The sequence below is a fragment of the Manacus candei genome, unplaced genomic scaffold (genome assembly GCF_025592945.1).
Source record: "Manacus candei isolate 608988 ecotype Guabito, Panama unplaced genomic scaffold, ASM2559294v1 h1tg000174l, whole genome shotgun sequence".
Classification (NCBI taxonomy): domain Eukaryota; kingdom Metazoa; phylum Chordata; class Aves; order Passeriformes; family Pipridae; genus Manacus; species Manacus candei.
The window spans coordinates 1,099,534-1,125,256 of record NW_026138222.1 but is presented as its reverse complement, the minus strand read 5'-3'; the positions used below and the strand labels follow the sequence as shown (position 1 = coordinate 1,125,256).

The 25,723-nt window shown below is 50.3% G+C and overlaps 3 protein-coding genes across 3 annotated transcripts; 1 reads left to right on the top strand and 2 right to left on the bottom strand.

Annotated features, from left to right (window-relative positions):
- Positions 1-1,729: 1,729 nt before the first annotated feature.
- On the top strand, positions 1,730-12,278 carry CEP41 (centrosomal protein 41; the record flags this gene model as incomplete). Its single annotated transcript, XM_051773754.1, has 8 exons — positions 1,730-1,843; positions 3,042-3,120; positions 6,343-6,478; positions 7,229-7,380; positions 7,569-7,636; positions 8,323-8,437; positions 9,686-9,901; positions 10,088-12,278. Coding segments are annotated over 8 exons (1,023 nt in total), but the record flags the coding sequence as incomplete, so codon positions are not given.
- Positions 12,279-13,025: 747 nt separating this feature from the next.
- On the bottom strand, positions 13,026-17,281 carry LOC127463782 (carboxypeptidase A1-like). Its single transcript, XM_051773626.1, has 11 exons — positions 17,199-17,281; positions 16,945-17,026; positions 16,270-16,404; positions 16,083-16,184; positions 15,885-15,986; positions 15,691-15,792; positions 15,474-15,584; positions 15,144-15,234; positions 14,592-14,791; positions 13,363-13,447; positions 13,026-13,256 (listed from the first exon to the last, which is right to left on the bottom strand). The coding sequence occupies exons 1-11, from the start codon at positions 17,261-17,263 to the stop codon at positions 13,069-13,071; spliced, it is 1,263 nt and encodes a 420-aa protein (XP_051629586.1). The 5' UTR covers positions 17,264-17,281; the 3' UTR covers positions 13,026-13,068.
- A 1,496-nt stretch (positions 17,282-18,777) lies between these two features.
- On the bottom strand, positions 18,778-25,576 carry LOC127463781 (carboxypeptidase A1-like). Its single transcript, XM_051773625.1, has 11 exons — positions 25,325-25,576; positions 22,960-23,041; positions 22,245-22,379; positions 22,001-22,099; positions 21,079-21,180; positions 20,680-20,781; positions 20,465-20,575; positions 20,185-20,275; positions 19,896-20,095; positions 19,041-19,125; positions 18,778-18,965 (listed from the first exon to the last, which is right to left on the bottom strand). The coding sequence occupies exons 1-11, from the start codon at positions 25,387-25,389 to the stop codon at positions 18,778-18,780; spliced, it is 1,260 nt and encodes a 419-aa protein (XP_051629585.1). The 5' UTR covers positions 25,390-25,576.
- Between the last annotated feature and the right edge of the window lie 147 nt (positions 25,577-25,723).

The window sequence follows — 25,723 nt, the reverse complement described above, 5'->3', positions numbered from 1 at the left end:
CCCTTGCTCCCCAGGAGAGGCTCTTTCACATCAAGATAATTTCCCCTCCAACAAGTTTCTCCCCCTTCCCGGTGTTTCTGCACCCCCAAGATCCAGGTGGGATCAAACTTCCGTCCCTCCCTCGGCTCTGGGAATTCTGCCTCTCTGTTTTCTTGCCCCTCAAAGCTCTGCCTCCAGGATTAAGATCCAATTAGCCCAGTTTCTTGTGTCAATTATCCCCCAAGATCCAATTAGTCCCGTTTCTGGTGTCAATTATCCATCCCCGGAGAGATTCCTCCCGGCAGCAAATCCTTAGGAATTGGAGTTTAATCATCAGATAAACCATGAAAAACTTGGGAGGTTTGAATGGTGAAGATCAAACTTCCATTTTTAGTTTATTTCTTGAAATGCCCCTGCTGTAATTCCCACTAATTAACAACTCAGGTAAATGAACCTTTGGGTTTCAGGGGCGTTGTGGCCCCGGTGGGCTCCAGAACCGGCGGGATTTGGGAAAAACACGAATCCTGAGCTGATTCCAAACACAAAAGTGATCCATATTTGAGCCTAAAAGCAACTAAACCTGCCTCCTCCACTTGAATCCTGGCTGGAAAGGATCCCTCTTTATAGCTGGTGTTGATTAAACCCTGTCTTTATAACTGATATTAATTAAACCCTGTCTTTATAACTGGTATTAATTAAACCCTGTCTTTATAACTGGTATTAATTAAACCCTCCCTTTGTAACTGGTATTAGTTAAACCCTGTCTTTATAACTGATATTAATTAAACTCTCCTTTTATAACTGATATTGATTAAACCCTGTCTTTATAACTGATATTAGTTAAACCCTCCCTTTATAACTGGTATTAATTAAACCCTCCCTTTATAACTGATATTAATTAAACCCTCTCTTTATAACTGATATTAATTAAACTCTCCTTTTATAACTGATATTGATTAAACCCTCTCTTTATAACTGATATTAATTAAACTCTCCTTTTATAACTGATATTTATTAAACCCTGTCTTTATAACTGATATTGATTAAACCCTCTCTTTATAACTGATATTAATTAAACCCTGTCTTTATAACTGGTATTAATTAAACCCTGTCTTTATAACTGGTATTAATTAAACCCTCTCTTTATAACTGATATTAATTAAACTCTGTCTTTATAACTGATATTAATTAAACTCTGTCTTTATAACTGATATTAATTAAACCCTGTCTTTATAACTGGTATTAATTAAACCCTCCCTTTATAACTCGTATTAATTAAACCCTCCCTTTAGAACTGATATTATATTAATTAAACCCTCTCTTTATAACTGGCATTGATAAACCCCTCTCTTTATAACTGATATTAATTAAACTCTGTAACTGATATTAATTAAACCCTCCCTTTATAACTGATATTAGTTAAACCCTCCCTTTATAACTGATATTAGTTAAACCCTCCCTTTATAACTGATATTAATTAAACCCTCCCTTTACAACTGATATTAATTAAACCCTCCCTTTATAACTGGAATTTCCCAAAACCTCCAGGTTTCCTGCTCCAAACCCTTCACCACAAACTCGATACCTCAAAATCCTGCTTGGAGAAGAGTCCCTGAGGAAAAACTGGGATTAAGCCAGTTCCTGGACTTTTCCAAAAACTGGGATTAAGCCAGTTCCTGGTCTTTTCCAAAAGCTGGGATTAAGCCAGTTCCTGGACTTTTCCAAAAGCTGGGAATGAGCTGCAACATTTTTACCTCTTGTGTTTTTGTTTTTTTGTTTGTTTTTTTTTTATTATTTTGAAGATTACAGGTATAAAAAGGACGAGCTGTTTAAGAGGCTGAAGGTGACAACTTTTGCCCAGCTGGTAGGTACAGATCCCTCCCTGGCCTCCCCAAAATCTCATTTTCCCTTGGAATAAAATGTTCTCTGTGGTTTTGTAGCCTCAGGATAAAATTCTTCTGTCTTGGCTTCTTGCTGCCCTTATAAACTTCCCTTAATTAAAGCAAATCGTTGATTTCCTGAGGGGCCAAATGCTTTTAGTTACAAATTTAGGTTTGTGGTGGATTATTCCTGATTTTATTCGCCCTTTCATTTAAAAGGATCCTCAAACCTCTTAAAAAAATTAAAAATGTGGGTAAAAAAAGCACTTAAATCTGGGTTTTGTGTCAAGTGGGCACAGCCTGGGGTGGGCAGGTTGTGACTTCCAGGCTTATTTTAATTCAAATTAATGAATCAGGATATTAAAAAAATGGGGAAATAAAGAGAATAAGTAAATTCAAGAAAATCAGTGAAAAAAAAAAAGTAAAAGTAAAAAAAAAAGTCAAGGACAGAAGGGAAAAGGACGGTTAAACTCAAAGATGTTGAAGGTTTAACTGGGCAGGTTGTGACTTCCAGGCTTATTTTAATTCAAATTAATGAATCAGGATATTAAAAAAAAAAAGGGGAAATGAAGAGAATAAATAAATTCAAGAAAATCAGTAAAAAAAAAGCAAAAGCAGAAAAAAGTCAAGGAGAGAGGGGACAAGGGAAAGTTAAACTCAAAGATGTCGAAGGTTTAACTGCACAGGGTGGGCAGGTTGTGACTTCCAGGCTTATTTTAATTCAAATTAATGAATCAGGATATTAAAAAAAATGGGAAAATTGATCAGTCAATGAAGAGAATAAATAAATTCAAGAAAATCAGTAAAAGAAAAAAAAGTAAAATAAGAAATCAAGGAGAGGGGACAAGGAAGGTTAAACTCGAAGATGTTGAAGGTTTAACTGGGCAGGTTGTGACTTCCAGGCTTATTTTAATTCAAATTAATGAATCAAGATATTAAAAAAAAGGGAAAATTGATCAGTCAATGAAGAGAATAAATAAATTCAAGAAAATCAGTAAAAAAAAAAAAAGCAAAAGCAAAAAAAATCAAGGAGAGAGGGGACAGGGAAGGTTAAACTCAGTGATTCAGAGCCAGAGTTTTATTCCTGAGGGGTTTTAATTCCCCCCTTTTGGCTCCAGGCTGGTTTTCCTGCTGCCCTGGGGCTGGGGAGGGCTCAGGGTGTCCTTGTTTTGTGTCCTGCAGGTCCTGCAGGTGGCTTCTCTCTCGGATGAAACCTTAGAAGTGACGAGTGAGGAGCTGCACAAGCTGGAGGGTGACGATGGTACTGAGTGGGATCCAAGGGGAGAGGCTTGGCATGGGTTTTTTGGGGCTCTTTCTTGGGTTTTTGGGCTCTTTCTCTAGATTTTTTGGGCTCTTTCTTCATTATTTGGGCCAACCCTTTATTGGCTATTTGCTATTATTATTATTATTATTATTATTATTATTATTATTATTATTATTATTATTATTATTATTATTATTACTACTATTATTATTACTTGGGCCTTTTATTATTACTGTCGTTATTATTATTGTTTGGGGCCTTTTTTAATATTCTAGTTGTTATTATTTGGAATTATTATTATTATTTAAAATATTCTAGTTATTATTATTTGGAATTATGATGATGATGGCCCATTATTATTATTATTATTATTATTATTATTATTATTATTATTATTATTATTATTATTATTATTTGGGCCCTTTATTGATTATTTGGGCTCTTTCTTTATTATTTAGGCTGACCCTTTATTGGTTATTTGGGCCTATTATTATTATTACTACTACTACTTGGGTCCATTATTATTATTATTATTAATAATAATAATAATATTACTACTACTTGGGGACATTATTATTATTATTATTATTAATATTATTATTATTACTACTACTACTACTACTTGGGGACATTATTAATAATTATGATAATGATAATAATAATATTACTACTGCTACTACTTGGGCTTATTATTATAATTAATAATAATATTATTATTACTACTACTACTTGGGCCCAGTATTATTATTATTATTAATAATAATAATAATAATATTACTACTACTACTTGGGCCCATTATTATTGTTATTACTTATACCCATTATTATTATTATTACTATTATTATTACTAGGGACCTTTTTTAATATTATAGTTATTCTTATTTGGGCCTATTATTATTATTATTTGAACCCTTTATTGATTATCTGGGCTCTTTCTTTATATTATTTGGACTCTTTATTATTTGGACTCTTTTTTATTATTTGGGCTCTCTAATGATTATTTGGGTTCTTTATCATTATTATTTGGGCTCTTCAGATATTTTTGGGCTCTTTCTTTAGATTTTCTGGGACTCTTTCTGGAGATTTTTTTGGCTCTTTCTTTATTATTTGGGCTGGCCCTTTATTGGTTATTTGGGGCCTTTATTATTATTATTCTTGTTATTATGATTATTATTATTATTACTTGGGCCTATTATTGTTATTTATTATTATTATTAATTTTGGGGCCCTTTTTTAATATTATAGTTATTATTATTATTATTTATTGATTATTTTGGCCCTTTATTGATTATTTTGGTTCTTTATTGATTATTTGGGCTCTCTAATGATTATTTAGGTTCTTTATCATTATTATTTGGGCTCTTCAGATATTTTTGAGCTCTTTCTTTAGATTTTTTGGGGCTCTTTAGATTTTTTTGGGCTCTTTTTTTAGATTTTTTGGGCGTGCTTATGGAGATCTTTTGGGCTCTTTATTTTTTTGGTGGCTCTTTATCTTTTTTGGTGGCTCTTCTTTATTTTTTGGGGGTCTTCTTTATTTTTTATATTTTTGAGGCTCTTTTTTTGTATTTTGGGGGCTCTTTTTTATATCTTTGAGGCTCTTTTTTATATTTTTGGGGCTCTTCTTTATCTTTTTGGGGCTTTTTATTTTTTTGAGGGAGCTCTTTGTCTTTTACTCTGGCTCTTTATTTTTTGGTGGCTCTTTATCTTTTTCGGATGCTCTTCTTTATTTTTTGGGGGGTCTCCTCTTAATTTTTTATATTTTTGGGGGCTCTTTTTTATATTTTTGGGGGCTCTTTTTTATATTTTTGGGGGCTCTTTTTTATATTTTTGGGGGCTCTTTTTTATATTTTGGGGGCTCTTCTTTATATTTTGGGGGGCTCTTCTTTATCTTTTTGGGGCTCTTTATTTTTTTGAGAGAGCTCTTTGTTTTTTATTTCGACTCTTTATTTTTTTGGTGGCTCTTTATCTTTTTTGGATGCTCTTTATTTTTTGGGGGGTCTTGTTTATTTTTTATATTTTGGGGGCTCTTTTTTATATCTTTGAGGCTCTTTTTTATACTTTTGGGGGCTCTTCTTTATATTTTTGGGGGCTCTTCTTTATATTTTTGGGGGCTCTTCTTTATATTTTTGGGGGCTCTTTATATTTTTGGGGGCTCTTTATATTTTTGGGGGCTCTTTATATTTTTGGGGGCTCTTTTCTATATTTTTGGGGGCTCTTTTCTATATTTTTGGGGGCTCTTTTTTATATTTTTGGTGGCTCTTTTTTATATCTTTGAGGCTCTTTTTTATATTTTTGGGGGCTCTTTTTTATATTTTGGGGGCTCTTCTTTATATTTTGGGGGGCTCTTCTTTATCTTTTTGGGGCTCTCTTTATTTTTTTTGAGGGAGCTCTTTGTTTTTTACTCCGGCTCTTTATTTTTTGGTGGCTCTTTATCTTTTTTGGAAGCTCTTCTTTATTTTTTGGGGGTCTTCTTTATTTTTTATATTTTTGGGGGCTCTTTTTTATATCTTTGAGGCTCTTTTTTATATTTTTGGGGGCTCTTTTTTATATTTTGGGGGCTCTTCTTTATATTTTGGGGGGCTCTTCTTTATCTTTTTGGGGCTCTTTATTTTTTTGAGAGAGCTCTTTGTTTTTTATTTCGACTCTTTATTTTTTTGGTGGCTCTTTATCTTTTTTGGATGCTCTTTATTTTTTGGGGGGTCTTGTTTATTTTTTATATTTTGGGGGCTCTTTTTTATATCTTTGAGGCTCTTTTTTATACTTTTGGGGGCTCTTCTTTATATTTTTGGGGGCTCTTTTTTATATTTTTGGGGGCTCTTTTTTATATTTTTGGGGGCTCTTTTTTATATTTTTGGGGGCTCTTTTTTATATCTTTGAGGCTCTTTTTTATGTTTTTGGGGACTCTTTTTTATATTTTGAGGCTCTTTTTTATATCTTTGAGGCTCTTTTTTATATTTTTGGGGACTCTTTTTTATATTTTGAGGCTCTTTTTTATATTTTTGAGGGCTCTTTTTTATATTTTTGGGGGCTCTTTATCATTATGAATAACTGAGGCCCTTTCTGTGACCCTTTAATTAGACCATGGGGCCCTGGGGGAATGATCCCCGTAAGAGGATGATCCCCAGGCTGTCACACTTTAGTCCAAGATTAGAAACTGGGCTTAAAACCTGCTTGTTGACACTCCCTGCAGCTCTGTAAGTGCCCTGCTCTGTCCCCAGATGCTGCTGCTCCAGGTGGAGATGCCGAGGTGGCCGCGGGGACGAACGGGAAGGGCAGCCCCGAGGAGGCCCCCAATCCAGTCCTGTTCCTGAACAGCACAGGGCCTGGGGAATCCCAGCGTTCCACACTCCAGAGGTGCCTCCTCCACCCACGGTTTCCTTGTCTTGGGTTAATTCATCCAGCTCTTGAAATTCCTGCCAAGGGGCTTTATCCCATTTTTTCTCGTTAAAAGCTGGATTTTAGCACCTGGAGGTGTAAGAGAGAGAGGTCTGCCAGGTTTTCCTGCTTGGATCGAGGGTGGAATCCACCCCTTTTGCCACCTGGTGATGGTTTAGATGGCTGAGGAGGGAATGTGTTGGTGGGATTCCATCCAGGCCCCCACATTCCAGGATGTGTGTGGGGTTAGAACACAGAGCTCAGCCCCTGGGCCTTCCCAGGGATCTTCATTTAGGAGGATCTTCTCACGAGGACATGGAATGGCAGGACAAGGGGGAATGGTTTCCTACTGCCAGAGGGTTAGATGGGATATTGGGAAGGAATTCCTGGCTGGGAGGGTGGGGAGGGGCTGGAATGAATCTCCCAGAGAAGCTGTGGCTGCCCCTGGATCCCTGGAAGTGTCCAAGGCCAGGTTGGAGCAACCTGGGCTAGTGGGAGGTGTCCCTGCCCATGGATGATCTTTTAAGGTCCCTTCCCACCCAAACCATCCTGGAATCCTTGAGAATGAGTCCAATTCCCAAATCCCCATATCCCTGCCAAGCTCAGGGATCCCGGAATGATACTTCATCCCAGCTCTTCCCAAGCACCTGGAGCTGCTGGAGAGAGGCCCCAAAGTGCTGGGAATGAGCTTTCCCAGCTCCCACCTCACCCTGCCCTTCCCTTCCCCAGCGTGATCAGCGGGGTTGGGGAGATGGACATCGAGAAGGACTCCCCGAAGAAGGAGGACACCCAGGCCAAGGACCTGCCCTATCCAGACTGTCCCTTCCTGCTCCTGGACGTGCGGGATCGGGACGCCTACGACCAGTGTCACATCGTGGGAGGTGAGGGGACACAACTCCACAGCCAGCTCTGCCTGGTGGGACATCTTTGGGACATCCAATCCACCCAGGACTGAGCTGATATTAATCCCTTATTCCCTGGGTTCCCAAGGCTGTAGGACTCCAATAAATCCCTGTTGTATCCCAGCTGTTGGATGATTTATCCCTCTTTTTATTCCCCTCTCCTGCAGCTTATTCCTACCCTATTGCCACGCTGTCCAGGACCATGAATCCATACACAAACAGTATTCTGGAATATGTATCCTTTCCGTGGAAGATGCTGGCACAGGGAAAAAAATGAGAGGGATGTTGGTGGGAAGGGGCTCCCAAAACCAGCTGGATCTTAGCCAAGCAAAATTGGGAATCCTGAGGAAGGTGGGACAGGAGATCCTGGGATCACCTGGGGCAGCTCCACTGCTGGATTCCAATTCCTCGAGGTTCCTCCTGGCTCCAGAGGGAGCTGGATTTGGCATTTCTTGGGATTTGGGCTGCTGGAAGGCAAAGCCCTCCGTGGGCACCGCTCTCCTGCTGCTGCAGGGATAGATCCATCAAATCCTTTGGCTTCCTGTCAGCACCTTGATGGGGATTGAGGGCAGAAAAAGAGGATTAGGAGGCTGGATTAGGCTGATCATTCCCAGTTGTTGGCTGTTGTGAGGGGGGGGGGGTTGTAAACAAAGGTGCTTCTTGCTGTTCCCTGTCACCAACCAACCTCTAAACACTGAATCCCGTGGGGATTCAAGTCCCAGCCACTGGGAATTCATCAGGAAAAGCCTGAATTCCTCCTCCATCGTTCCTCAGGCAGGGACGATGAACGACGTTTGCAAGTCGTGGAGTCCCTCAGTCCCAAATCCCATTTTTTGGTCCCTTTTTTTTTTTTTTTACTTCCCAAAACGTGTTGCTGTGCCCCTCGAGTCCAGCAGTGCCTCCTTCCTTAGCCATTCCCAGAAAAACGCCCACGGGAAGATCATCATCGTGTACGACAACGACGAGCGCTTGGCCAGCCAGGCAGCCACCACCATGTGTGAGAGGGGCTTCGAGAACCTCTTCATGCTCTCCGGGGGTGAGTGGCCTGGGAACAGCTCCCTGAGAGCTCCTGGGGGTGGGAAGAGCTCCCCGAGAGCTCCTGGGAGTGGGAAGAGCTCCCCGAGAGCTCCTGGGAGTGGGAAGAGCTCCCCGAGAGCTCCTGGGAGTGGGAAGAGCTCCCCGAGAGCTCCTGGGAGTGGGAAGAGCTCCCCGAGAGCTCCTGGGAGTGGGAAGAGCTCCTTGAGGGTTCCTGGGAATGGAAATTGCTCTTTGAGGGCTCCTGGGGGTGGGAAGAGCTCCTTGAGGGCTCCTGGGTGTGGGAAGAACTCCTCAAGAGCTCCTGGGTGTGGGAAGAGCTTCCTGAGGGCTCCTGGGTGTGGGAAGAGCTCCCCGAGGGCTCCTGGGTGTGGGAAGAGCTCCCCGAGGGCTCCTGGGTGTGGGAAGAGCTTCCTGAGGGCTCCTGGGAGTGGGAAGATCCCCCCGAGGGCTCCTGGGGGTGGGAAGAGTTCCTTGATGGCTCCCGGGGGTGGGAAGAGCTCCCAGAGACCTCCCGGGGGTGGGAAGAGCTCCCTGAGAGCTCCTGGAGGTGGGAAGAGCTTCCCCAAGGGTTCCTGGGGAAACAGAGGGGAGAGCAAGGGTTGTGTGAGCTGGAGGTTGGAAAAAGCTGGATCATGGGATCACAGAGTGCTTTGGGTTGGAAGAGAGCTGAAGGATCATCCAGTTCCATGGGCAGGGACACCTCCCACTAGCCCAGGTTGCTCCAATGCCCATCCAGCCTGGCCTTGGACACTTCCAGGGATCCAGAGGCAGCCACAGCTTCTCTGGGAAATCCATTCCAGCCCCTCCCCACCCTCCCAGCCAGCAATTCCTTCCCAATATCCCACCTATCCCTGCCCTCTGGCACTGGGAAGCCATTCCCTGTGTCCTGTCCCTCCATCCCTTGTCCCCAGTCCCTCTCCAGCTCTCCTGGAGCCCCTTTAGGCCCTGCCAGGGGCTCTCAGCTCTCCCTGGAGCCTTCTCTTCTCCAGGGGAACCCCCCCAGCTCTCCCAGCCTGGCTCCAGAGCAGAGGGGATCCAGCCCTGGGAGCAGCTCCGTGGCCTCCTCTGGACTTGCTCCAGCAGCTCCACATCCTTGTGCTGCTCCCCAGAGGGACAGAATTCCCACCTCTCCTTCTTCCCACTTTTCTCCATCTGAACTTCTCGGATCTTCAACTCCATCTGGTGTTTCCCTTGTGCTTGGTAGATCCCACCACAGCTGGGCTAACGTGGATCTGTGTCCCTGCAGGCCTGAAGGTCCTTGCACAGAAGATCCCAGAGGGATTGATCACGGGCACGCTCCCGCTGTCCTGCCAGGTCCCGGCTCCCCCGGGATCCGCCCGAAGGAAAACCTCTCCCAGAGTCCCTCCCACGCGGGCTGAGAACAAGTGGAGGTTCTCTGCAGATGATCTCCAGAAGCTGAAGTACTACCTGGAGGAGGAGCACATTCCTTTGGACACTGCCAGTAAGATCATGGGATGGGTTGGGTGGGAAGGGACCTTAAGGATCGTCCAGTTCCAACCCCAAACCTTCCGCTGTCCCGGATTGCTCCGACTGCCCATCCTGGCCTTGGGCACTTCCAGGATGGGGTGTCCACAGCTCCTTCCCAGGGCAACCAGTGGTGTGACTGTGGGTTGTTTTTCCCCCCCAGGCCGCCTGAGCCGTGGCATTTCCAGCCGGGATTCCAAGCCCACGTCCATGAGGAGCAGCCCCAACCTCCACGGCTCCAACGCGGGGTCCCTCAGCTCCCGCACGCTCAGCAGGACCAGCCTCCAGAACAGGCCCTGGAAATAACCGGTGGGGTCTCCTCCCACCGAATAAAGGATTATCCAGGTTTTGGGAATACCCTGAGCAGTGCAGCCCCTTTGTGGTTTTAGGAATCCGCAGGGAAAAGCAGCCGGAGGTGTGGAAAAGGCAGCTCGGGTCAGGCTTGGAGAGCTGGAATGGGGTTTCCTGGAGGCAGGAATTGTCATCCCACAGGTTTGTAGGGTTGGGAGCAAACTGGTAGTGAAGTCTGGGACCAGTAGGAACTTCCACCAAGCTTTTAGTCCAGGGGAATGGAATTTGCATCCGTGACATTCCCTGGAGCCACCTGTGGACACACACGGAGGTGAAGGGGCCAGAACTGTCCTGGGAGAACAAACAGGAGACAAAGACACTCAGCAAGCTGCCAAAATGGAGAAAAGATCCTTAAAAAGGGGTTTTTTTGGGGGAGTATTTTAATTAAATTATGATAATGAACAGAAGTATTTCTAATAAAGGTGTTTTTGGAAATCAGCCCAAGGTGGCGCTGGGACCTGAGGGTCGTGTTTGCTCCTGGACACTTGGAACTGTTGCGTCTTTTTCTAGAAGTTTATTCCCAGTTACACCTTTCCCAGAGGTTTTTTAGGAGCTTCTTTTGAGGTTTTGGTGGCTCAAGGGGAAATTTCCTTGCTGCTGTTGAACCGGGATCCCTAAATCCCAGCAGGGACCTGGAATGTGGAGCTGAGCAAGGGTGAGGGTTTCCTGGAAAATGAGAGGCACGGTTTTCCTTCTGGGAATCATCTGGTTTTCCCTGGTGACAAAGCAGAGCTGCCTGAGTGAGGCTTAGAAAAGACCTGCTCTTTAGTCTTGACTTACAGCCTTGCTGAGCCTGGTCCAGCTTTGATTATCGTGGGGGTTTTGTGTGGTTTTTTGGATTTCAGTGCTTTCTTCCCCCTCTTTTTGAAGCAGAAAATGTTCAACCCCCCCCAAAATTCACTGGTGATTTTGGGATAATTCTGGTGAAAGGGCAAAGGGGGAGGAATTGCACAGAATTCCCAGTTTGGAAAGTTAAGGCTCAACATCCCCTGAGCGCTTTTGTGATGATTGTTGTGTCTCTGAGTGTTCAGTCAGACGATTCCTGACTCCAGGAATGGAAGTTTTAGTCTGTTAAGAGCCATATCCTTGGGCTTCTCTGGGAAAGAGGGACTAGATCCACACAAAATCGGGATTCTGTGTCAGGATCATCCATAGGGAAAGTAAAATAAATAAATCAAAGCTAAATGATGCTTCTGAAGGAGTTTGGTGTTGAAGCACCACCGAAATATCCCCCATTTGGCTTTGGAAGTTGGGATATGACTTGTGCAGCAGCTCCATTTTTATGTTGTAGTGGAAAACATGGAATAAAGCAGCATCTCCTGCATAATTCAGGAAAATGATCCCCCCTCTCCACGGAGCTGGATGTGCACAGGGAAGGGGAGATCCAAGGGAGCCCCAGGACAAGAGGGAATGGCCTCAAGTTGTGCCAGGGCAGGTTCAGGTTGGATATCTGGGAAAGTTCCATCATGGAAAGGGTGCCCAGGGCAGTGGTGGAGTCCTCATGCCTGGAGGGATTTAAAATCCCTGTGGATGTGGCACTGGAGGACGTGGATTTGTGGTGGCCTTGGCAGTGCTGAGAATGGTTGGACTCGGTGATCTCAGAGGGCTTTTCCAACCCAAGGGATTCCCTGATTTGTTGGGTGCTTGAAATCCAGGGATTGGTACAACACAGAGGGCCCTGTGGGGTGGGAGCAGCTCTGTCACCTCCAGGAGCTCTTGGAATTGTCACTGTGTTGGCTGAAATCCTGGTTTTGCTGCCCATCTCTGGATAGACACTGATCCAGAATCCCTGGTTCCGTGACAACCTCCTCCTATGGAACGGATGAAACTGGTCTGAGCTGTTTGATATCTCCCAAATCCAGGAATCCAAGGAAGGACTGAAGGACTTTCCCGCTGTCTTGGTGGATTTGGGTGTGTTTGGACTCTTGGTGCTGTTTGGTGGAGAGTCAAGCTCTGTAAATGCTGCGAGGTTTAATTGTTTAATTTAATTAAATGTAAATGACACCAGAAGGTTGAGTGGTTTTGGTGTTGGTTTTTTTTTCCCCAGTTTGAGCTTTGAGAGCTTTGGAGAATCTGTAAAAAGTGGAAGTGGGCAGGGACTGGGCTCCCCTTCCCTGGGGATTACAGGGGCTGAGGAGGGATCATGGAATAGTTTGGATGGGAAGGGACTTAAAACTCGTCCAGTTCCACCCAGGGACACCTTCCACTATCCCAGGTTGCTCCAGCCTGGCCTTGGACACTTCCAGGGATCCAGGGGCAGCCACAGCTTCTCTGGGAAATCCATTTCAGCCCCTCCCCACCCTTCCAGCCACAAATTCCTTCCCAATATCCCCTCTCTCCCTGCCCTCTGGCACTAGGAGGCCATTCCCTGTGTCCTGTCCCTCCATCCCTTGTCCCCAATCCCTCTCCAGTCTTGGAGCCCCATAAATCCCGTTGATCCATTGCCTCATATCCCAGAGCCGCTCCAGCTGCCCAGTGCCAAACCAACCCTTTTCCCCTCCCCTCCTGTGCCAGAGCAGAGGGAAAACCCCTTCCTTCCTTTTATCCCTGCCCTTTCCATGCCCTTTCCATGCCCTTTCCATGCCCTTTCCATGCCCTTTCCATGCCCTTTCCATGCCCTTTTCAGCCCAGCACGCCCTGTTTGCGTTGGCACATGCGGGAACACCGGATCTGTCTCCGAAAGGGTTTTTCCACCCGACTTGGGAAAAAGGGAAAACAACAACAAAAAAGCTTTTCTTTTTCTCATCCATTTATTTATCGGGTTCTTCCCCCCTCTCCAGCTGCCGATCCCGCTCAGTAAATGTTGTCCCGGGCGTGCTCCATGATGACCTTGAGGGCCAGCCAGGTCTCCTCGGCCGTCGGAACGATCTGGTTGGCGGGAAGCAGGAACCCGTAATATCCCGTGTCCCGCAGCTCGAAGGTGAAGGAATATTTGATGCCCTGGTTGTAGGTCCAGTCGACGGTTGCTCCACTCGCTTCGTCTGAGGGAAATGACGGGAGGGGATTTTGTGGGATGTTTCATCCCGGCCGTGGTGCGAGGGATGGGCTTTGGGTGGGTTTTGGGGCGATTTTTGGGGAGGCACTCACAGAGGGTGGTGATGATGCTCCCGTACGTGAAGCTGGTGCCATACAGGGAGGAAAGAGCGGCCACGGCCTTGGCGGAGAGCTCGTGCTGGGAGGGAGCGGGGAGAAAGGTGAGGGAAAGGAGGGAAAATCATGAGGGCAAAATCACAAGGGGGGAAATCGTGAGGGAAAATCATAAGGGAAGATCATGAGGGGAAATTGTGAGGGGCAGATCATGAGGGAAAATCGTGAGGGGGAAATCATGAGGGGAAAAAAATGATGAGGGAAAATCATGAGGGAAGATCTTGACAGGAAATCATGAGGGGAAAATGATGAGAGAATCGTGAGGGGAAAATGATGAGGGAAAATCGTGAGGGGAAAATGATGAGGGAAAATCGTGAGGGGAAAATGATGAGGGAAAATCGTGAGGGGAAAATGATGAGGGAAAATCGTGAGGGGAAAATTGTGAGGGGAAATAGGGAAAATAATGAGGGAAAATTGTGAGGGAAAATCACGAGGGGAAATCATGAGCCAAAAGAGGGGAAAAGATGGGTAAACGGAGGGGAAAGGATGCATCAAACAAGGGAAAAAGATGAGGCAAAGCAGGGAAAAAGAGGAGGCAAAGGACAGGAAAAGATGAACCAAGAAGGGAAAACGGCAAGCTGAAGGAGAGAAAATGGTGAGGCAAAGGAGGGGAAAAGATGAGCCAAAGGGGGGGGGGGAATGGTGATGGAAAGGAGGGGAAATGATGAGGCAAAGAATGGGAAAAGGTGAGTCAAAGAAAGGGAAAAGATGAAGCCAAAGGAGGGGAAAGGATGAATCAAAGAAGGGAAAATGATGAATTGAAGAAGGAAGGGAGATAATGAGTCAAAGAGGGTGAAAAGGAGGGAGAAAGATGAGCTACAAAGGAGGAAAAGATGAGTCAAAGGAGGGGAAGTGGTGAGTTAAAGGAGAGAAAAAGATGAGCCCAGGAAGGGAAAAGATGGAGCCAAAGGCAGGGAAAAGGGAAGAAGATGAGCTAAAAAAGAGGAAAAGGTGAGCCACAGGAGGTCAAAGCCTGTGAGATCCAGCCTGTGGGAGAGGATTTTCCCTCATGCCACAGGCAAAAAGGATCACAAAGCTCAATTCCCAGGGGCTGGCAGAGGAGCCAGAGCTTCCCGCTGCTCTGTGGGGCAGGATGGAGGTGCCTGTAAGGAGGAGAAGAGCAGCCCCACGTCACCCACTCCTCCCCCAAACCTCCCCAGGGGCCCTACCAGCTCCTGCTCATCCGCAGCCGGGGTGGTGGTGTATCCGTAGGGATAGAGCAGGAGCTGGGAATAGCTGTGGATGGACACGAAGGCCTTGATGTTCCCGTGGTCCTTCACGAAGTCCACGATGGATTTGACCTCGGGCTCCGAGTTGGGGTAGGGGCCATGGTAGTTATTCGAGCAGGAGTTCCCGCTGGCCCCAGCCCCTGTGGGGAACAGGAGAGGGAAAACAGGGTGGGCTTTGGTGGCACTTGGGTGGCTGAAAGAGTCCCAAGGGAAAAAGGGTCTTTTCCCTTTCCAACCCCAAGAGTTTTTCCCACCCCTCAGGTGTGGCCGGCGAGGGACACTCCTGAGGCTCCTCCTGGAGATCTGTGTGGAAACTTTCCCTTGTGGTCCCCACTCTGCTGCTCATCAAACCCTGGTGGGGCCCCCAGCCCTTGTCTCTGCCACGCAGAGCAGATCCCACCTCATCCCCAGGGATCTGTGAGCCGGGAATGGCCTCAGAGCCTCCACCTGGAGAGTGCGAACGCCCCGGAGGGGGAGTGGGAAGGCTCTGACCTCCAAATCCCGCGTCCCAGTTGCGGTTGGGGTCGACGCCGACGCAGATGTTACCCGGGTACTTGGACCTGGTCTTGCGCCACATGCGGTTCTGGGAGGGCAGAGCCACCGCAGCTGCTGGGCAGGGCCAGGGAGTGCCCTCCCCATCCCATGGGAATGGGACAGGGAGGCTCTGACCCCCCAGGGAGGAGCAGCGCCCCAATCCTGCTCCCCTTCCCATCCCGTGGAAACAGGGACGAGGAGGCTTTGACCTCCCATGGATGAGCAGCTCCCCGTGCTGCTCCCCTTCCCACCCTGTAGGAAGCAGGGAGGGGGAGCTGGGGGTGGTACCGTGCTGTGGGTGTAGGCAAAGCCATCGGGGTTGGTGACAATCTCCAGGAAGATGTCCATGGTGTCCAGGATGGAGGCCACCCCTTCGTTATTGGCGTGGTCGTCGACAATCTACAGAGGACAGGAGGTTTGGGGCTCCCTGGGGGTCACCCCTTGGGTCCCACAGTGGCTGCAGGACCTTTGGGGGACAGAAGGTGGGTGTGGGGAGTGTCCAAACCTTCTTGGCGAACCAGACCCCGCTGGCCTGAGTCACCCACTCGCGGGAGTGGATCCCGGTGTCGATCCACACGGCCGGGCGGTTCGAGCCCCCTGTGCTGAACTGGGACAGCAGAGAGGTGGAAGTTGGTTTTGTCCTTTGTCCCTGACCCTACTCCCCCCTCCCTGGTCACCCCCCAGACCCCGACCCCTCACCTTGAGCACATAGAGGGGCCGGTCCTCGGTGGAGCGACCGATCTCCAGTTTGCTCACCAGGTTGGGGTTCTCGGCCACCAGCAGGTCCATGAAGGCGTAAATCTGGGAGAGAGGGATGAGGAGGGGGGGGTTGTTCTCAAGCAATTCCAGGATGCCACTTTCTCCCCCCCAGAATGCCCCGAATCTTGTGTCTCTCACCTCATCCAGGGTGTGATAGGCCTCGTAGTTGAAGGTGCTGGTGGAGAGCGGCAGCTGGCGGCTGCTCCGCCTCATCTCCCTCCGCTCCTCATCCAGCAGTTCCTGGGGGACACGGGGCAGGATGGGCCCTAATTCCCACTGGGATGAGGCCCTGAGTCTCAGTCAGCTGCCCTCCTCCTCCACTGACCTGCACATCCTCGATCATGATGGAGTAGGACACCCCGGCGGCCTCCAGGTGAGCTTTGACGGGCTGCAGGCTCAGGAAGGGCACCCGGATATCCACGGGAGAGCCGGGGCCACGGGGGGCCAGCCAGAAATCCAGCTGGACAGGGAGAAATCCAGGTGGGAAAGGGGAGAAATTGAGATCCTGCCTCCAACCTAGCCCCAGCTGCTGTCCAGATTGGTTCCCACCATCCCAAATCCAGCCCCATCCCAGCTTTACAGCAGGGACGGTGTAAAACAAGGGATACAGGCTGGGGGGGTTGTCCTCCAAATCCAACCCCAAATCCAAGACCAAAATCCCATTTCAAAATCCAACCCCCAAATCCCACCCTGAATCCAAGTCCAACCCCAAAAACCCACTCCAAAATCCAACCCCCAACTCTAACCCCAAAATCCAATTCCAGCTCCTACCACACAATCCAACCCTCAAATCCAACTCCAACCCCAAAATCCAATTCCACCTCCAACCCCAAAATCCAATTCCAACTCCTACCCCAAAATCCAACCCTCAAATTCAACTCCAACCCCAAACTCCAAACTCCAACCCCCAAACCCAACCCCAACTCTAACCTCAACATCCAACCCCAAAACCCAACCCCCAATCCAGCCCCAAAAACCACCCCTAAAATGCTCCCGGTACCTTGAGGTGCTCCAGGCCCTGCAGCTCCTGCAGCTTCTGCAGCTCCTCGTGGCTGGTGGGGACCACACGCAGCACCTGGTGCCTGTGGGGTCGGGGGGGGTTTGGGGGTGCAGGACAAGCTCCAGCCCCCTTGACCCATCCTAATTCCCACCCCATCCATCCCCCCACCCCGGGGAACTGCTCTGAGCCCCCTCAGGGCTGACCCAGCCCCTCCTGCCCCAGCCAGCAGTGTCCCCATCCCGTGTCCCCCGTACCCAACAAAGGTCTCGGTGCAGGTGGCCACGGCCACCAGGGCGGCCAAGAGCACAGGGATCCTCATGGTCAGTGGGGACGGCTGCTCTCGTGTCCCAAAACCGCCCCGCAGCTCCTTAAATCCCTTTGGGACGGCGCCCGCAGCTGCCCCTTTTCCCAGGGCCGTGGGAAGGCCCTGCCTGGGACCAGCCAAGGTCGGGCCCTGCTGTCCCCCATCCACGGCATTCCCAGCCTGGAAAAACCTGTTCCAGGAACCTGCCAGGGCCACGGGTGAGTCCCCTGCGAGGTGGGACAGGGAAGTGCCAAAATCCCACCGCCCCCAGCGGAGAGGGAAAGGATAAATTCGGGTTGGGAAAGCGGGAGATGCCCGTTTTCGCATGGAGGGACCCATGGGCTGGATCCCTAAACCAGGGCTGTGGTGGGGAATCAGGATTAAAGCTTGGCCTGGGAATCTGGCTTAAAGAATCTGGTTTAAAGTCTGGCCTGGGAATCTGGTTTAAGCAATCTGGTTTAAAGCTTGGCCTAGGAATCTCATTTAAAAAATCTGGTTAAAGCTTGACCTGGGAATCTTGTTTAAAGAATCTGGTTTAAAGAATCTGGCCTGGGAATCTGGTTTAAACAATGTGGCTTAAAACTTGGCCTGGGAATCTGGTTTAAAGAATCTGTTTTAAAGCTTGTCCTGGGAATCTAGTTTAAAGTCTGGTCTGGGAATCTGTTTTAAAGTCTGGCCTGGGAATCTGGTTTAAAGAATCTGGTTTAAAGAATCTGGCCTGGGAATCTGGTTTAAACAATCTGGCTTAAAGCTTGCCCTGGGAATCCAGTTAAAAGAATCTGACCTGGGAATCTGTTTTAAAGCTTGGCCTGGGAATGTGGTTTAAATAAACTGTTTTAAATCTCATCCTGGGAATCTGGCTTAAAGTCTGGCCTGGGAATCCAGTTTAAAGAATCTGGCCTGGGAATCTGGTTTAAAGCTTGGCCTGGGAATCTGGTGTAAAGAATCTGGCCTGAGAATCTGGTTTAAAGCTTGGCCTGGGAATGTGGTTTAAAGAACCTGTTTTAGAGGTTGGCCTGGGAATCTGGTTTAAAAAAATCTGGCTTAAAGCTTGCCCTGAGAATCTGGTTTAGAGAATCTGGTTTAAAGAATCTGGCCTGGGAATCTGGTTTAAAGCTTGGCCTGGGAATCTGGTTTAAAGAATCTGGCCTGGGAATGTGGTTTAAAGAATCTGTTTTAAAACTTGTCCTGGGGATCTGGTTGAAAGTCTGGTCTGGGGAACTGGCTTAAAGCTTGGCCTGGGCCGGAGGTCAGAGCAGGTGACGGCCATCCCACGTGGAAAAAAAGGCACCTGGGGAAGGGATGATGGAGCAAAGCTGCTCAAACCCCCCCCCCCCCCCCCCAGATCTAGGTTTGGCTGCCCCAAAAACCACCCTCCTCCTCCTCCCACGTCCTTCAGGGCTCCAAAGGTTGGGAACTTGTAGGGCCAAAACCATGAGGGGGGGATAAAAAACCCATTTCCAAGGAAAAACAGAGCCGGGAGTGTCCACGATGATTTATTGGGGCGAGGGAAGGGGGAGGCTCTGGGCTCAGTAGGGGTGCTCCAGGACGTGGACCATGATGTCCAGCAGGGCCGGCCAGGTCTCGGTGGCCGTGGGCAGGATCTGGGAGCTGGGCAGGAGGAAGCCGTGGCGCCCCGTGTCCCGCAGCTCCAGGGTGAAGGAATATTTCACCCCCTGGTCGTAGGCCCAGTCGACGGTGGTGCCTGCGGCCGTGTCTGCGGGGAGAGGAGGGCAGCTGGGATCACATTCCCAATGGATCAGGGGAGAGGGAGGGAGGGAGGGACACTCACAGATGGTGTCGGCGATGCTGCCGAAGGTGTATTTGGTGCCGTACACGGCGGCCAAGTCGCTCACGGCCTTCTTGGCCAGCTCGTTCTGCAAGGGAGAGCCCAGAAGTGGGGGGGCTGGTGGAGCAAAAACCTTGGGACGAGAGCCCCAAAGTGGTGGGATGTGGTGGGACAAGACCTTGGGACAGTGGGATCTACAGCCCAAAATTGGTGGGATCTGGTGGATCAAAAACCTTGGGCCAGCAGGATTGAGATTGGTGAGATGTAGTGGATCAAGGACCTTGGGACAGCAGGATCTAGGGCCCAAAAGTGGTGGGAGCTGGTGGACCAGGACATTGGGACAGCAGGATTGAGACTGGTGGGATCTGGTGGATCAAGGACCTTGGGACAGCAGGATCTAGAGCCCAAAAGTGGTGGGGTCTCGTAGACAAGGATCTTGGGACTGCAGGACTGAGATTGGTGGGATGTGGTGGACCTTGGGGCAGCGGGATTGAGAGCCCAAAACTGGTGAGATCTGGTGGATCGAAAACCTTGGGAAAGCAGGATCTAGAGCCCAAAAGTGGTGGGATCTGGTGGACCAAAATCCTTGGGATAAGAGCCCAAAAGTGGTGAGATGTGGTGGAAAAAGACCTTGGGACAGCAGGGTTGAGATTGGTGGGATCTGGTGGAGCAAAAACCCTGGGACAGCAGGATCTAGAGCCCAGAAGTGGTGGGATCTGGTGGACAAGGACCTTGGGACTGCAGGACTGAGATTGCTGGGATGTGGTGGACTGAGACCTTGGGACAGTGAGATCAAGAGCCCAGAACTGGTGGGAACAAGCCCTTGGGCCATCTCCCGGCGTTTTGGGGCCATCTCACCATTTCCTGGTAGTCGGGCGAGGGCACCGACGTGTATCCGTAGGGGAAGAGCAGCATCTGGGAGTAGCTGTGGATGGAGATGACGGACTTCACGTTCCCGTGGCCACGGATGAAGTCCACGATGGCCTTGACCTCCCTCTCCGAGTGCGGGAAGGGGCCGTGGTAGATGTCGGAGCAGGGATCGCCGCTGGAGCCATCACCTGCAGGAGCCCAGGGAAGGGTTCCCGTCCCTCTGGAATGCTGGGATGATCCGAGGGACGGGAAATTCCCAGCGTGGGGCCGCTCTCACCTCCGAACCCCGCGTCCCAGTTCCTGTTGGGGTCGACGCCGAGACAGGTGGACCCGGTGTTGGGGGACCTGGTCTTGCGCCACATGCGGTCCTGGGGGCACAGGGAGGTGAATCCCACCCCTCTGGGGACACCTGGCAGCGAGGTACGTGGCCCAAGCACCTCCAGGGATGGCAGGAAACCACCTGTCCCACATGGGGAGCAACGGGAATGTCCCTCCCCACCAAAAACCACGGAGCCAAATCCCAGGATGGGATCCCCCGGTGGCATCCCGGCACTCACGGAGCTGTGGGTGAAGACAAAGCCGTCGGGGTTGGCGATGATCTCCAGGAAGACGTCCATGTTGTCCAGGAGGGCCGTGACGGAGGGGTCCCGCCCGTACTCCTCGGCAATCTGGAGAGGAGCGGGAATCGCCCCTGGGATGAGGGATGCGACGGAGCAGCACCACGGGGAGGGGTGACAGGGGTAAGGGTTGGGGGTCCCCCGTCCCAGGTCACCTTGTTGGCCGTCCAGACGCCGGTGGCCTGGCTGATCCATTCCCGGGAGTGGATGCCGGTGTCCACCCAGATGGCCGGCCGGGCCGAGCCCCTGGTGCTGAACTGTGGGAATCGTGGAATCCCTGAGGTGGGAAAAGCCCTCCCAGCCCATGGATCCCCCCTGGGCCCCATCCCCACCTTGTCCCCCAGCCCAGAGCACTGAGTGCCACGGCCAGGCCTTCCTGGGACACCTCCAGGGATGGGCACTCCAAACCTCCCTGGGCAGCCCCAGCCAAGGCCTCACCACCCTTTCCATGGAGAAATTCCCCCTCATGTCCAACCTGAGCCTCCCCGGGCGCAGCCTGAGGCCATGTCCTCTCCTCCTGCCGAGAGGGGGAAGGACCCACCCCCAGGACCCACCTTGAGCACCAGCAGGTCTCTGCCCTCGTAGCTCTGCCCGATCCGGATCTTGCTGACAAGCCCGGGATGATCCTCCACCAGGGTGTCCATCCAGGAGTAGATCTGGAAGGAGGAGCTTCCGGGTCAGGAGGCTCACCCTGGGCTGCCTCTTGGGTTTTAGGGCCTCCAGCACCAGAGGCAACATGCAGGGCTTCCCTGGAAAAGACCTGGGGCTTCCCTGGAGAAGACCAGGGCCTTCCCTGGAGACCTGATTCTTCCCTGGAGAAGACCTGCTGTGGAACCCTAATGTATCCCTGGAGAAGCTCTGAGGCTTCCCTGGAGACCTTGTGTATCCCTGGAGAAGCCCTGAGGCTTCCCTGGAGACCAAATTCTTCCATGGAGAAGACCTGGGACTTCCCTGGAGACCTGGAACTTCCTTGGAAACCTGATGCTTCCCTTGAGAAGATCTGGTGCTTCCCTGGAAACCAGGTGCTTCCCTGGAGAAGACCTGATGTGGAAAGCTGGTGCTTCCCTGGAGAAGGCCTGAGGCTTCCCTGGAGAAGAATAAGTGCTTTCCTGGAGTCCAGGTGCTTCCCTGTGAACTTGGTGCTTCCCTGGAGAAGACCTGGTGCTTCCCTGGAGATCTGGTGCCTCCTTGGAGAAGACCTGGGGCTTCCCTGGAAACCTGATGCTTCCCTGGAGAAGACTAAGAGCTTCCCTGAAGACCTGGTGCTTCCCTGGAAAAAAGCCTGGTGCTTCCCTGGGAAAGCTCTGTGAGATCCCCCAACGCCCTCCAAAATGAGGTTGGAAACGCCTTCCAGCCCCAGGCCTGTCCCAGGGGCGTCTCCCCCACCACCAGGAGCGTCACCACATGGATCCAACCATGGCACAGGTCGGGTGTGAGCCCAGCCAGGCACGGCAGAGCCTGTCCAGAGAAAAGCACCTCGTCCAGGGTGTGGTAGGAGCCAAAATCAAACGCCCTGGAGCTTCTCTTCACCCTCCTGGACCTCGCCATGGCTTCCTTCTCCTCATCCAGTAATTTCTGTTTGGGGAGGCAAAAAAACCCCAACATCAGGTAGGCTGGAGGGGGCTGGGGGTTGGGTTCTAATTCCAGCTCCTCGTGGTTTCCAAGCGTTTGGTCCTTCCCCGGGGACGGAGCTGCCGGAGCTCCTCCCGCTCCCCGTTACCTGCACGTCCTCGATCATGACGGTGTAGGGAAAACTGTGGGATTCCAGGAAGCCTTTCACTGCCCCAAGGCTGGGGGAGGGCACCCTCAGGTCGGCGGGGTGGCCGGGGCCGAAGGAGCGATGCCAGAAATCCAGCTGGGAGGGAGAAGTGGAGCTGCAGGAGGGAGCTGGGCCCTGCCCCGTGCCGGTGCTCAGATCCTGAGCCCCCCAGAACCTCAGGGAGCCTCCCAGGAAGGATCTAAAGAGGCTTTGGGATGAGTTTTGGGACACAAGTGGGGACCTGGAGAGGAGAAGCTGAGCTGGAAGAGGTTGGCTTGAGCTGGAAGAGCAGCCTGTGGTGGTGCTCATCCACGGAACGCTCCGGAAGGAGCTTCCCAGGAAGGATCTAAAGAGGCTTTGGGACGAGTTTTGGGACACAAGTGGGGACCTGAGTGGGTTGGCCTCACTCAGTGGATCCTCCACTCAAACATGCCTCAGCCCAAGTGGGTTTTGGGCCACAAAAGCCCCTTTGGAGGATGATTTTTGGGATGCCTCCACCTGACGTGAAGCGGAGCCGAAGGAGCCCCGAGATAAACATCCCATTTATAGAGTTATAAATGATACAGATCCCAAATGGGGAGGAAACCTGGATGTGAGGGCAAAGGGAGGAGGGAGGCCTGGGTGTCTCTGGGGTCTCTGGCACGGGGGGATGTTTGGGAGCCCCATCCCAGCTCACCTGGAGCTCCTCCTGCTCTCCCAGCATCCTCAGCAGGGCCGCCTGCTCCTCGTCCCTGGCCATGATCCGGAGAACCTGGTCCCTGCAGGGAGGCAGAGGGAACACAGGGATGGGGGCTCAGGCTGGGAGCAGCCTCTGGAAGCTCCTTGGGGGCTTGGAGGGTTGGGAAGTGCAGCAGGTGTTGGTGGGAGAGGGTTGGAGCAGCCCCGGGAAAAGAGCGAGGGCCGGAGAGCCCGAGGAGCTTCCCGGCCTTGTCTGGGCAGCTCCCAAAATGTCAGGGAATGTCTGATGTGGACATGTTCTGTCTGTATCTGTGGATTTATTTCCCAACAGGTTCCACTCCAGCCTGGCTGGGCTCTCCCAGGGATAAGCACAGCCCTTGGAAGAGAAGGAATGCTCTCCTCCGGGTTTTCCCATCTGGAATCAGTCCTGAGCCTCCAACCTCTTGTCCTGTTCCTGATCACCCTTTTCCTTTCTCCCACAGCCTGAATTCCCTCTCCTCATTTCACTGATCCTGAAATCCTTCCACGGAATCCTGCAGGGATCCACTTCCTTCTCCTTTTAAAGCCGCTCCCAAAATCCCACGTGGAGCTGTTCCACCTTCCCCCTTCCGTCCTTTCCTTCTCTTCACACCCCCTTTATCGGTTTACCCACGGATAACAATTCCCAGGGGCCCATTCCGTGCCTGGAGGAGTCAGGCAGGCATTGCATTCCCAATTTTTCCAGCCGATGGACCCCTTCAGCCACGGCATCCTGTCCAAAAACAGGAATGTTCCCCCCACTCTGAGTGGGAGGGAGGACCCAGGATTTGTAAAAGCTCGGGATGGAAAGGGATGATGGAAGTCAGAGGGTGCACGAAAAATTCCAGAGTTTTTCATTAGGAAATGACACACACAGCCTGGGAATTGTGGGTTGGATAAAGGGGGTGGGGGGGGGAAAGGGAAGGGAGAAGGAAAAGAAGGGAGGAAAGAAGGAAGAAAAGAAGAAGGAAAGAAGGAATAAAAGGGAGGAAAGGATGGAAAAGAGGAAGGAAAGGAAGGAAAGAAGGATGGAAAGGACAGGAAGGAAGGGAGGGAGGGAAGGAGGGAGGAAATTTTAGGAAAATGGGAATGGGTCGGAGGCTTTGGGGGTCTTGGGTGGTCCTGATCCCCCTACCTTCCATGTGCACTTCCTGACCTCATTCCTGCACCTGTGCTGGGCTCTTACTTATTTCCAGGAACTCCAACAAGGATGTTTTCCTGGAAAAGTCCTGCCCGACCTCCCCACGGCCCCTTTTCCAGCCACAGCTTGTTCTTTCCCACGGCCTGTTACTCCCAACCATCCTTGGCTGTTATTCCCAGAAATCCTTGGTTATTACCAACAATCCTTGCCTGTTATTCCCAACAATCCCTATCTCTTATTCCCAACAAACCCTGGGTGTTATTCCCAATAATCCTTGGCTGTTGTTCCCAGCAATCCTTGTCTGTTATTCCCAACAACCCTTGTCTGTTATTCCCAACAATCTTTGGCGGTTATTCCCAAAAATCCTTGTCAGTTATTCCCAATAATCCTTGGCTGTTGTTCCCAGCAATCCTTGTCTGTTATTCCCAACAACCCTTGTCTGTTATTCTCAACAACCCTTATCTGTTATTCCCAACAGTCTTTGGCTGTTAATCCCAAAAATCCTTGTCTGTTATTCCCAAAAATCCTTGTCTGTTATTCCCAACAACCCTTGTCTGTTATTCTCAACAACCCTTGTCTGTTATTCCCAACAATCTTTGGCTGTTATTCCCAAAAATCCTTGTCTGTTATTCCCAACAATCTTTGTTATTCCAACAACCCTTGTCTGTTATTCCCAACAATCCTTGTCTGTTATTCCCAGCAATCCTTGTCTGTTATTTCCAACAATCCTTGTCTGTTATTCCCAGCAATCCTTGTCTGTTATTCCCAACAATCTTTGTTATTCCAACAACCCTTGTCTGTTATTCCCAACAATCCTTGTCTGTTATTCCCAGCAATCCTTGTCTGTTATTTCCAACAATCCTTGTCTGTTATTCCCAACAATCCTTGTCTGTTATTCCCAACAACCCCTGGCTGTTATTCCCAACAATCCTGTTTCCTCCACAGCCATCCAGCCCCTGTTGTTTGGGATATTATCCCTTTATTTATCTCCTGGGATTCTCCCCCCTGGCAAAGCCTGGGGTGACGCTCCCAGGATCCGACATTCCCTAATTTCCACCTGTTCCACGCTCCAAACCTCCCTCCAACCCTGGGGTGAAACCACTCTTCGTCCTGGTTGGGAAGGTGCTGGATTCCCCTCCTTTGGGATGTCACCCCGGGGGGACAGCAGGACCCCATCCCGCCCCATCCCTCGGGAAGGACTCACCCCTGGAATTGCCGCTGGGCGCCGGCGGCTCCCGCCAGAGTGATGAGCACCAGGAGGATCCTCATGGTGAGGGGTGAGGACACTGGGATGAAGAGACCCCCTAATCCAGGAGAAACCCCCTCCAGGAGCTGCTGCCCAAGGCCACGTCCCGCGGAGGCGGCGACAGCGGGAGCGGCTGGGCCGGGAACGGCTCCCAAAGGTTTTGCTTTCCTTGGCAAAGCCAACGCTCCGGAGCAGCCGAGTTGGGCAGGATCTGATAACAGAGCCCAGCCCGGAGCTGCCCACGGGGAGAGGGCACGGGAGGGGCACAGGGCCCCAAAATACCCAAGGGGGGACACTCTGAGCCCCCCTGGAGTTCTGTATCCGCACTTTTGCTCCCGTGGGTTCCTTTGTTCCACG